We start from the raw sequence: 12,675 nt of genomic DNA, 5'->3' as shown, positions 1-12,675 counted from the left end.
ATTTCTGGTTACACTCTTTACAATGGCTCACATTCCAGCAAAAATTAAACAAACTTGTTTCCTAAATTAAGCTGTTAAACATACTCTTTTCTAGGATTCCTTTGTGGTAGTAAAGATAAAATGTTTATTCCTCTCTAATTTATTTCTATCAAGACTTCAGAGTGCAGCAATAAAAAAAACAAAAAACAAAAAACCTCTGGTTGGTATTGCCACAAATGCAAACACCCCAAAAAGCATACACTAATTGGTTTTATTTGGTTTACTTTTCCGAGTCACAAATCTAGTGGAAGGCACAAAGGCAAAACCAGGTCTTACATTTCAGAACATGTTTTTCACAGCTATGTGAAGCTACTTGCTTTTTTCTCACATAAATGACAACCTCTACTGAAGCTGTAATAGCAACACTACCAAAGCACAAGGCCTCAGTTACAGACCTACTGGCATTCATTTTTACTGAATAATTGGGTCTACAGAACTTCTAATTGAGTCTACGAGGTACAAAACAGCTTTGTTGATGAACCAGAAGAGCTCAAAAGGCAGTAGGTGAAAAAAGAAATCAAGAACTACAGAGAAGAACTATAAGCTCTCACTTCAGCTCTCTGAAGTAAAACAAAGGCTAGAAGGAACAACAGAGGAATAGACTGTCCTTTCCAAACACAAATCCAGAAAATACCTGTTGCAGGTTATCATTCTGTCATTATCCAAATCACTGGTTTAAATGCTTGCAGATTGATTCACTTGCTCAATTTTAAATGTTTCCAATCTACACAGAAGATGACTCCAAGAAAAGTAGTTTTCAGCTCAGGGTTAACTTCATATTTTTTTTCTTTACTGAATTACCAAATTCTTCATTTATATATCAAAACTATGTTTTATCCCTGTGCAGAACATACATCCTAAAATTTATCTGCCAATCTCTTCTTCCTCTTTGAAAACTCTAAGTGGAAGAAGTGAACTTTTGATTTAAGTTCTTCAAAATAATTATTTTATTACCTTTAAAAAAATATTTGTATTCACAAAGGTTTTTAGCTGCATTTTATCTCTCTCTCTTCTCTTTGACTTAATATTCTTCAATCTAAACCAAATGCAGAAGCCAGGTGTTCTAAAATACTTGAATATGAACAAATACAAAACATTATAAAAATCCACATGTAAATTTATGACCCAGTTCTTCAACGCAGAATTGACAAAACTGACACACAGTACATGAACAAACTAATTATCATTGTTAACTGCAATGTTTTAACAAAGTCCCCTAAGATGAAAGAACAGCAATGTTGGGACCCTTAGAAATTCTTTATGTATAGGAGTGAAATTTGGCAGTTTTTAAAAAAAAATCAGAAAAAACTGTCTGATTTTGACACAGTTTCTATTTTTTCTGTACAGGTTCAAAAATTTTCACTAAGCAGCAAAATCAAACTGAAAATGCATTTTACAACAACCACAATTTGCAGCATGAAACATTTACCTTGAGTGTAAGCATAGTCGTCTGATCCAGAACTAGAACTTCTCTGATACTTATGGCTTCCTTTTTCTCCTCCAGATCCTGGGATTACAGAAATAGGCTGAATAGGTTCTGGTGCTGCAGAACGCTCTTCTTGGTCCACTAAATTTAAAAGATTCTCAGTCGGTGCTCGACCTACTGTGATTTTAAAAATGGTTGGGTTTGGCTGAGACACCATTACCCGAGGAGACTGTGTTGGTGCACCTGCAGGTCCAGCTGGTTGAGTGTAGGTAATATATACTGGATTAACACTAAATGGAGGTTTGGGTTGTCCTGACATACCTCTGGATGGAGAGCTTGAAGGAGGAGTAGTGGCTGCATACAGCGGGTGCTGGTTTCGTTGAGATGGTTGATTACTTATAGGTGAAGGGCTTCTATTCATCGCAGTCCCGGGCCTTTGCGGTGGCTCAACTGTAATTTCTATTTTATTCATGGAACCTTTGGATAAACTAGGTCCAGCAAAAGGAGGAAGGTACGATACAGAGTGACCACCTTGCTTTTGAAAAGTCTGGGATGCTTGCTGATATGGATGGGGTGGGACAGTGGAAGGACTAGGAGGCATGAAAACATGTGAACTCTGGTGACTCAACTGAGGAGGTTGAACTTGGTGCTGAGGAGAGCCGAAGGGAGAGGGACACTGGGATGCGGGCGGAGATCGAAAAGCCGACTGAGGGATCTGGGGCTGTTTTGGAGAATACTGAGAAGGTTGGTAGTTCTGTTGATGTGGATATACAGGTAGAGGACGAGGAGTATAATGTGGAACTGGGCCCTGTGGCGACGAATGCCACTGTGTATTCTGAGGAGTCTGTCGTCCTGAAGAACTTTGAGATGTTTGTCTAATATAAATAGAGCCAGGAGTCCCATAAAGATTGCTTGGAATCTGTGGAAGAATTTGTAGAGCTCTGGGTACACTCTGTCCAGAGGGGAGGTTTTGTGATACTGTAACAGTAATGGGATTTGTACTGTACCGAGGTATGTGCATATACGTGGGAGGGCCTTGCATAGCAGACGTGTTCATTCCTGGTTGTATGGAAGATGGCTGTGGAGGTGGCTGTGGAGGAGGAGTAGCTGCATTTCTATTCTGGTCATTCACAAAAAATGGATTGTAACTAGGAGAAGCTGCCACGACGGCGGGAGCAGAATGTGGTTCCTGCACTAAGCAAATGAGCTGTTTACCTGCCGTGCGCTGCGGGTCAATGTGGCCGTCGCTGGAGCTGTGCACCAGGGTACGGCCACCATTCAGCTGAGCTCCATCCCCTGCGTGGTAGCTGCTATGAGGATGAATACCCAGATTAATGTGCAAAAGGCTATTTCTGTTCATTCTGGTGTCATCAGGGCTGTGGTACTCCATATACAAATACTTGCTGCTCTCCTGTGCGAGGGCTCGACAACAGGCATCGAGGTTGTTGTTGTTCTAGGAGCAAGAACAGACACCTATTACTGTCACTACTGTCACAGGCACCTATTACTGTCACAGAGCACAGAAAGAGCCAGCACTCCGTGTTCAACACTCAGCTGAGGCCACAACCAGGCCCAGCCTGGACACAGCTAGGGGTAATGTTTCATACACAGGTATTGTGAAATAAAGATGATACTTGCTACGTGGTATGTGAGTAATACATAGCTCACATTGCAGCTGGCAAAATGCTCTGGTAACACTAGTTACACTATGACACATCAAAAAAAAAAAAGTCTAATTTTGGGAAAGCAATGGTTACACCTCTCTGCATGCTCTTCAAGGAACAAGTTTGTACAATTAACTACTTCTAGTAATAACACAAATCAAAATAAACTAGATCAAAATTGCAAACTCTAAAGAAGCAAAACAAAAATGCAGATAACATTCCAATGTTAATCTGAGTGTTTACTGCTTTCACTTTCAGTTTACTGTTTACTAAAAACCCAACATTTTAAAGCAGTTTTTATTCATAGGACAGTATTTAATACCTTAACAATGAAGTCAAAGTATTGCTTGAAGAAGTCCCAGGGATTCCATAAAGAACATTACAATTCCAACCAAATTTAAACTGCCTTTAAGAACTTCAAGCTTAAGGCTAAAAAAGGTTTATTCATACATCAGTGAGAAACCAAATAACCCTTTTAAATGTTTCATTTGTTCTGTGGTGCTGGCAGTTGAAACTATACAGACAATAAATTATCAATCAAATGAGAAATATAATGGGGAATTCTGTTTCCCTTCTTGCCCTCTCCACTAATTTTAGCTTAATGTAGTCTGTAAAAAGAACAACATAAATGATAGCTTTTCCAAATGAGTAATATCACTCGAAAGTGTTCCAGATGGTGGATTTATTTTTCTCCCCACTTTATCATGTAACAGCCTCCATCAGCTGTGGTTCAGATTTTAATTTACATAGTAGCTAAAGAAAACAAATTTGACTTGAAGTTCAAATAAATTTGGCCTTTAGCACCCTAACTTTGTTAGACATGACCCAAGACTGGTACCTTCTGTGACAGAGAGCACCTCCTTCCACAGCAAGTGTGTACATATTTATATATGCACATACACCCCTGCCTTCCTCAGTGTGCTAAAATTACCATTCTAAGGAATGGACATTAATAATGACTGCACTTCTATTTTAATCACTATCACTGTATAAATTTGTATGCATATATTACATATAAACATATATTGCCTTGTAATACAATTTTCAATAGCCACTGGTTGAGAAGTCATATTACATTTCCTTTCTCATGGACTATACCTAGTCAGTCTTAATACCTGAGTGAAGATGATTTGCCCAAAATTTCATATGAATTCACTATCAGATGAACTCACATATTCTGTATCTTCTCATTTGAAGAGTTACTACTAAACATGACAGAAGAGTGCAGCACTTAAATAGGAACAGCTCTCACTCTACTGACACTTGTCCCTGACAACCTCCCTTCATACTGAGCTCTCCTTCTAGACATCATTGATCACTGGGAATATTTAGACACAGCACTAAAAATTTAAGACCAGAATATGTGGGAACCAGACCTTGTAATAACAACCAGCACCACAATGCCAAGGCAGCAATCTCAAAAAAGTGAACCCCTACCATCAGCCACTTGCCATCTAAAGAGAACTTCATGAACAGAGCCTTCAGTTTCCTTAGGTCACTTGGTGAGGGTGCAGGTAAAAAGAACATATACAGGACAGGCTCTGATCTGATTTTATCAGGGTATGTATGTATTGTCATTTCAAAGGACCCTCAATTTTTGACAGGTCTAAAACTCTAAACTGATTCAAATCTAGAGCACTTATTGCAAATGGTTATTGGAAATCAGCTCACACATCTTTAAAACATGAAGTGGCTTTGGAAACAAAATCTATACTTTAAAACATAACAAGTATTTGCTGTGCAAAGTTAACTAGCTATCCATCATGCCATATAATAGAGACAGAGCACCATATGCTTCTGCAGCATTATGGGTTCTTTAATTTTATCAGTTTAAAAATGTCTATGACAAACACAGTTCATCAAAAGGTTTGTGTACTTAACAGTACAGAAGATATGTCTGTCAGGATAAGTAAAGCTTTAAACTGAAGGACTTCCCCTGCTTTACATTTGTCTGAAAGCAATTAATTTTTATTTGTATGGTTTAGAAGACAAAATGCAAAAATTACAATCCCTATTCTGAGTAAATCTGCTCATCTGCCAGGGACAGGCAAGATACAAGTACAGCTTTCCAACCTCAGCCATGGCCACACAAGGCCAAACCAGATCTTGCATGTTTCTATTCCACTCCTGATTCCTCCCATTAACTGAAGGTATTCCCAGATGACCACTACTCATTCCATGTGGTAACTTATTATCACTTCCAATTTCTGATTTGAGATGAAGGTGGAAGGATGAAATGGAAAGGAAAAGGAGTGCAGAGAGACAAACCAACCACCTTACCTAGAAAGAGAGAAGTACAACTAAACATCTGGAGAGCCATGAGGAAAAGATACCATGAAGGGGGAAAACTGTCAGATTGCTAGCTAAGTCCAGCTCCTTACCCTGGAAGGATGAGTGACTGTTTACTAAAACCTGCTCCAGAATATGTATGTTATGTATGTAGTCATCATCAATTAACATCCTATTAGCCACTTTCTTTGTTATCCATATGCATACAGTCACACATCACACAGACAATGAAAAAACATGAGTGCAAAATAACCTCCACAAACCTAAGTGAAGAAAGACAGAATTTTTGTACCTAAAAGACAAGACAGAAATATAAGTAGTGGAGTATTCCAACCTTTTAAAATAAAACGAGGAGAATGAAAACCTATGCTCCACACATACTACTAAACAGGGTTTCCATACTGAACTCATATTTGTGCCAAAATAAACCACACAGAGTGTTCACCATACCTGGAGCATGCACTGAGACACCACCCCCTCAGGTATCTCAGGGAAGCGCTGCCGGAGGTCGTGGAGTACCTGCACGTCGAGCTGCTGGCTGCCCTGCGCCATGCCAGATGGAGGATGTTCAGATCACAGGGAATGGAAGTCAACAGGCCTTCCAGTGATTGTGGTCTTCTGAGGCTTCTGGCATTTTCTGTAAGAAAGAAAACACCATCTTTTAAGCCATCACAATTCTTTGTCGTTCCCAAACTGCTTGTGCAGAAAAACTACTGTAATGCTTTTTAACTACCAAGAGAGACAACGGCTTAAACACAAGGGGGTGGGAATAATCATAAATAATAAATGAATAATCTCAAATAGTAATATTAAACACTTAACATACCACAGGTATGTCTATAGGGCACTGCACTGCAATGTGCTAGTTCAGGTCTTTACTCAGTCCCACTGTAGCACCATGTGTGACTTTAATTATTGTGACCTGCATAAAATAGAACGGTTATATATTTACTCCCAGTGAAATTCTGAACAGTCTGCAGAAAAGAATGCAGTTATTACCAATTACACATCTTATTTACAACATGCTGGAAATAATAAGCTGGAAAACAAAGTAGCTACTCTATTAACAGGGTTCAAACTCTTTTGTCTTTACACCACTATAAATCCAAGAAGTCAGAAGTAATTTTTGGGAAACTGAACAAGAATTAAACAGAATTTTAAGAGCCCTTTGGAGGATTAGAGAAGCATCTACCTAAGATTTTTGTGAAGTATCTGTTACATTCATACTAACATAATGAGTGAAAAAAAACCAAAGCAAACAAAATCCCCTAAACCTCCTTCTGTGTCAAAATTCTTGTATTCAACAACACAAATATTCTACCTGAACTTCAATACCCAAGGACTACTGGAAGGCAAATACAGTCTGAGTCAACAAACGCTTTTTGTGCTTGTGGCTCATGATCACAGCAGTAACCAAAAGGCAGCTGATGCCTAAGCAAAGATTCACAAAAACTTTGTGTGAGGTGCTGCATGACACAGCCCCTGTTACACATCTATCACCGCTAAGCTTCAAAAGCCTTTCCAACACTACTGCTCAGTGGAATTCTTAACTGCAGAGAATGCACTGCTGTGTTCAAAAAGAAAATGAAACTCAGATACCAGCAGAGTTGGTGTTTAATAATATATTATCTACTCAAAGTCCCAAGTTTAAATCATGCTTATCTTGACCTCAGTGCAACTGTGGGTGGCACATGGCACAGGTACTCAGCTTTTCATTTGTTATTTCAACTTCCAGCAGCCTCCAGCAGCACAACAGACCAGCAAATGCACACATACCTCTAGGCACTAAAACTCCAACAGTTTCCTCTGAAAGTTCCTTTATTTTCATAGGCAAGACAACAGAGTATGTATCTTCAAAGAAAAGTAAAGTGTCAGGTTTAGGGCAAAAAAAAAACTTTGTTAAAGTTTTAGGGGTAAAAAAAGCAGGAGCTAAATCCAGCCCAGGATGTGTGGCTCTGCATGTGGACAGCTCCCAGCTGCCACCAGCACTCACTGAGCACCAGCTGTGCTCACAGAAAGGTCCCTCTCTGGCCCATCTCATTATTGCAGCACCCACTATCACATCTGCCACGTCACACACTTTTTCAAGATAAATGAGACAAGTCTAAAGAACAGTGAGATATGTGAATTATCTTCCTGTGACTTAGGAAATATCGCAATAAACTTACATGTACATCACAACTCATTTCTGTTCACTGCAGGAATGCTCTTTTTAAAAGGAAATGCAGCTTCCAGCAGAAAATTTTTGTCTACACTCACAATAGGGGATCTTTTATAAACCTGATTTTTTTTTGTAAATGATGAACAAACATTATACTCTGAAAGGCAGAGCATCACAAGAATACTCAAAGAAAACCTGACAGCAATCAAGCTCTATGTGTTTCTAGACAACTCTCCTTATCCCAGGAGGCAAGGACTGAAATGCAGTAATGAAGGAGTACCCTAACAGAATAAATTGCAGTTAAAACCTCTGTGGAATAATAACTGATGGCATCTGAAACAGAAGTTAATAATTATAAAAATTTCATTTGCACTGGCAAGAGCCTTTGCAACATTTCTCTCTTAAAAGTTTAAACATAACATTGGTGACTGTAAACATAACATGTGGACAGAAGATCCATCATCAACACCATCAGTGTTTTTCTACTACAGTCTTAAAATTACAGAAGTTAACTTTTTGTTTTCTAACATTTCCCAAATATGTGTGGTGAGTAGAGGTATAACACGAAGTAACTGGCAGTTACTGGCCAACTATGAATTTTACCAAACTTAGAAACACAATGGGTAACAAAGTTCCATTTTTATTTTGAGGAGTCAAAGCTTCCAGCCTTTACACTTATACAGATAGCCTTAAAAAGCCTACAAGAGACTCAAAACTCTTGGGGAGTATGAACAAACACACAATCATTCTGAAGTCCTTGGATTACATCGCTAAGCTACTGTGGAAATTAGTTGTTTTTTTCCCCCCCAGCCAATACCACAAAATTTACAATTGTCATTATGTACAAGCCCAGCCTTTTGTCCTACCTATTGTCCAGCATTTTGTTCAGCTTATTCTACTTGACCTGACCTGACTACAACTGGCTGCACATTTTCCACTCTAAGCAGGCACGAACTGGCTGCAATACAATACCCACTTCCCATGTTGCTCCACAGCACACGGCAGGCAGAGAACCAAGTTATTCAGAGAGCCAAGGGCTTACAGCAAAGGCTGCACAGCTGAGATGCTTAGACAAGAACTCCTGCTGAGCCACAACACGCTAGGAAAGCAATCCTTCAAAGACTTTCTTCCACAGCATTCACAGGCTAAGGGACACACTGAGGTGCCTTACATGACCAGCCTTGTAATTGCTGAAAGTTCGATGCATCAAAAACTAACATAAAGTCAAAATGAAAACAAGATGTTTCATCTGCAGCTTTCAGGAAGGAGTTGAGAGTACCCAAACTCTGGATGAAAAGCATCTCATGAAGATGGAATAAATTAACAGTGTTAAATACACAGCAGTTCTAATGGCAAAACCACAGCATATTGTCACAGAATTGGTCCTGCTGTGTTAACAAGCAGAGCTGATCTCAGGAGCCACTCAATGAATATCAGGGATTAAGCAAACCATGACTCAAGTCCTAAAGAAATAGAGTAATTTGCCTTTTCACACCTTTTACATGCCCAAATGATATGTACATTTAATCTTTTCCTTAAGCCATTTGTGTATATGATGAGTTAAGAAAACAACCAACAGTTCCACCAGTCAACTGATGCCTCTTTTCTGAAAGAGTAAATAAAAAAGCAGAACTAATACAGTCTGATCCTCCCCAAGATCTGTTCAAATATGTAGAGAAGGGAATCTATTCTGCTACCATCATTTCTGAAGCAGTAAATCAATTTAAATAAAGACACCTAAATCACCAGGAATAAGATCCAATTGAAACTAAATCATGTCAGTAAATACTAATTATGTCAATCAATACTGTCTGAAAATGTATAACTTATGTACTGATGTGCACTTACACAATTACTATGTAGGGAACGATAATGTAATTACTGAGTGAATTTCCAGAAAAGAGGCTACCTGGAAGACAGTTTCTTAGGCAATAATTTAAATTTAATTGTTCAGAGTTTTGTAACAATACTTGGGCATTGAAGTGTAAGAAGAAAAAAAATCAATTTTTTTCAAAAATAAAAAATCAGCTTACAGAATCATAAATATACTGGGGTCAGAAGCTACCCACAAGGAATATCAAAGTCCCTGCCCTGCACAGGACAGCCCCAAGAACCATACTGTGCCTGACAGCATTGTCCAAACACTTCTTGAACTCTGCCAGGCTTGGTGCTGTGACCACTTCCCTGTTCCAGTGGCCAATGACCCCTGGGGGGGTGAAGAACCTTTTCCTGATACCCAACCTAATCCTCCCTGACTCGGCTTCAGGCCATTCCCTCAGGTGCTGTCACTGTCCCCACAGAGCAGAGATCAGTGCCTGCCCCTCCTGTTCCCCTCATGAGGAAGCTGTGACTGCACTGAGGTCTCCCCTCAGCCTCGTCCAGGCTAAGCAAGCCCAGCGCCCTCAGCTGCTCCTCCAGACCCTTCACCACCCTCACAGCCTCCTTGGTTACAACTCACATAAAACTCAGCAGCTTGCTCCACCTTTCTTCTCACCCTCAGTCAACTCAAGTGTACTAACTCGACCTGTTAAAACAGTTTAAAACACAAACCAAGCACTTTTTAATAGTTTAACAAGCTTTCTCTGCACAATGCATACCCACTGAACATCACGCCATTGCACAAAGGAAGATGAAAAGGTGAAAAGGGGAAAAGGACACAGGACCAAGAACAGCACACCACCTCCCTCTTTTCAGCACATGTAAGCCATCTGATCTGTTAAAGTCATGACAAGAGGACACCTTCATCTGAAGCAATTTGTAACAAAAGCAAAAGCTGTTCTTGTATAAACAGCAGTAAATGAGGATGGGGATTTTACCAAGTGCTGTCAATACTGGAGTTAGCACAGACCATGCTGTGGCACTGCAAGAAAGCCCCAATGCCACCACCAGATACCAGGTCAGAACTGAAACCACACTTCCAACTCCCCATCATCACTTGCTCAGCATCCAAGCAATACTAACACTATCCTCTAAAAAAATCTTAGTGAGCACTGTGGCAGACCAACTGATTACAGGCAGCAGCTCTTTTTCACCAGTGAGTGATATGATTCCAGCCCCTACATCTCTGCTGACACACTGGTTAAATGTTTCCAAAGGCCAGGATACTGCCCATACACTGCTTGCCAACAGTAACACATGAGAAGACAAGAGACTAATTAGCTCAGACAACATATTTAGAAAGCACTTTATTAGACTGAGTATTAGTATCTTTGGGGCTTTAGCTACTACTGCTATTTAACAAATAAATATGATTTCAGCCATTACGGCATCATCACATCCCAATTCCACTCCTGTAATTCAGTACTCAAGTAGATGTTAAGGTGTATAATTATTGTGGTGCTTCCTACAGTGACTGCAAGCAGAAAAGCTGTTAAAGAGCAACATTTTTGTAAATCAGCTTCTATAGAACCATGACACTTAAGATTAAAGTTAAAAATTCAAACTGAGTTGCTTCACACAAAGGATTAACTATGTAAAAATGTGGTTTTTAACATCCCATCCCACACATACCTATTATTTAATAGGCATCAATTATAGCCTTGTAAACATGCCCAGCATCTGACCTGGCTGCGGATGCAATCATGTAATCCCACCTCTAATCCCTGAGCAGCCTCTAGAACCACTGTCACCTTACATTCAAAGGTGCCTGCCTGCAGTAGAAAATTACATTGGCTGTCATTGTTAAAAATTCCAATACTGAAAAGGAAGACATAATTTCAATACTGAAAAGGAAGACAACATATTTGTACACTAAGTTTGCATTTGTTTAACCATTCAAATAAGCAAAAACAATTAACTTGTCCCACAAATGTCACAACACTTACATCAATCCAGCTAAAATGCTGGATTGCTCTTGCACCAAAAGCAGGCAAATGACTTTATGGTAATGTGACACCTTCACAAAAACTTGTCAGCTAGAAGACCTTAAAATCTCAGAAATACAAGAAACTAAAGTGTTTTAACAGTGCCAAGAGCAATTTTTCCTCACAACCATCTTCATTCACACACTCACTGTATAAACATAAGAGAAACCCCAAAGATTATTTTTCCCTGCAACTGTCCAGCTAAAATAATTTTTAGGATTATATACAGCTAGGCACAACTTTTTCACCTCAGAAATTAGAATGCCTATTTGTTAAGAGAAGTTTTCTTTATTTACAAGGTTATACATCCCAGATCTCTGGGACTGTATCGCTTCACACAGGAGGAAGGACACAACAGAACTTAAAGACATTTTGTCAGTTCACACAGACTTATAAAGTTCAACAAAGCAAAATACAAGCAGTCAGTGTTTAAAGCTGAGCTCAGCATGCTGCTGACACTGTTCTGAATGACTGGCTGCGTCAGTAAAACCACAGATTCATGGTTTGGCAAGCTGTCTTCTGACGGACAGTCATTCACTTGTGTAAAAGATCATAAAACCCCTGGATGGCAGGAAGGCAATGTGAAGCACAAAAAAGAGGTATACAGCAGAATGAAACTAAAACTAAAGCTGACAAGCTATCCTGTTGACCAATTGATCTCTTATGATAAAGTTATACAAGCTCTCCTGACAATTCCACATCCTGCCCACTTATCCATACAACAGTTGCCCAGATGCGTCACGTGATGGCCTAGAACAGCTCAGAGTACTCAAATGAAATGTTAATCATTAAAGTCAGCATGATCAGAATACTATCATCTTGGACAATAAAGGAGTGTAGAGCAACAAAATCATTCCTTCACTTCTTTGAGTTTTTTTTTTTTCCCCCCAGTAGCTTAAACTTCAGCAGTGATCAGTTTTATCCATGTTTGAAACTCTTCCCACAGACTCTATAAATGAGTAATGTTGTGATACACTGTTGTGTGTCTATATCACACAAAAACAATATCTAACTCTGAGGTAACAGAAACCTGGACAGAGGAAACCCATTTCTGGCCAAGCAGTGACACTGCCTAGAAACATGACTGAAGCATAAAAGGGTTTAATCTGCAACCTGTGCACAAGCATGTTAATGACACAGGTTGTTACAAAAATTCAAAAAATCATTATCAATCACTGCTCCCTCTTAAGCATGTGTTTGGTGTTGTGTGCCTTGGTATTTGCCTTGCCTTTC

At 39.4% G+C, this 12,675-nt stretch overlaps 1 protein-coding gene across 4 annotated transcripts in view; it reads right to left on the bottom strand.

Annotated features, from left to right (window-relative positions):
• TAB3 (TGF-beta activated kinase 1 (MAP3K7) binding protein 3) overlaps window positions 1-12,675 on the bottom strand; it is a 43,991-nt gene that overhangs the window by 12,314 nt on the left and 19,002 nt on the right. Inside the window, exons 2-4 of one of the 4 annotated variants that reach the window (XM_063182275.1) lie at window positions 5,869-6,055; window positions 1,787-2,918; window positions 1,469-1,642 (exon numbers count right to left, since the gene is read on the bottom strand). In XM_063182275.1, coding sequence (XP_063038345.1) covers window positions 1,469-1,642; window positions 1,787-2,918; window positions 5,869-5,970 — 1,408 coding nt within the window. In that variant the 5' untranslated portion in view covers window positions 5,971-6,055. Of the gene's footprint in view, window positions 1-1,468; window positions 2,919-5,868; window positions 6,056-6,244; window positions 6,341-12,675 lie in introns of all 4 variants that reach the window. The other 3 variants (XM_063182283.1, XM_063182268.1, XM_063182264.1) reach the window with 3 other exon arrangements.

Source organism: Melospiza melodia, chromosome 2 (genome assembly GCF_035770615.1).
Source record: "Melospiza melodia melodia isolate bMelMel2 chromosome 2, bMelMel2.pri, whole genome shotgun sequence".
Taxonomy (NCBI): domain Eukaryota; kingdom Metazoa; phylum Chordata; class Aves; order Passeriformes; family Passerellidae; genus Melospiza; species Melospiza melodia.
This window is presented reverse-complemented; position numbering and strand designations above follow the sequence as displayed.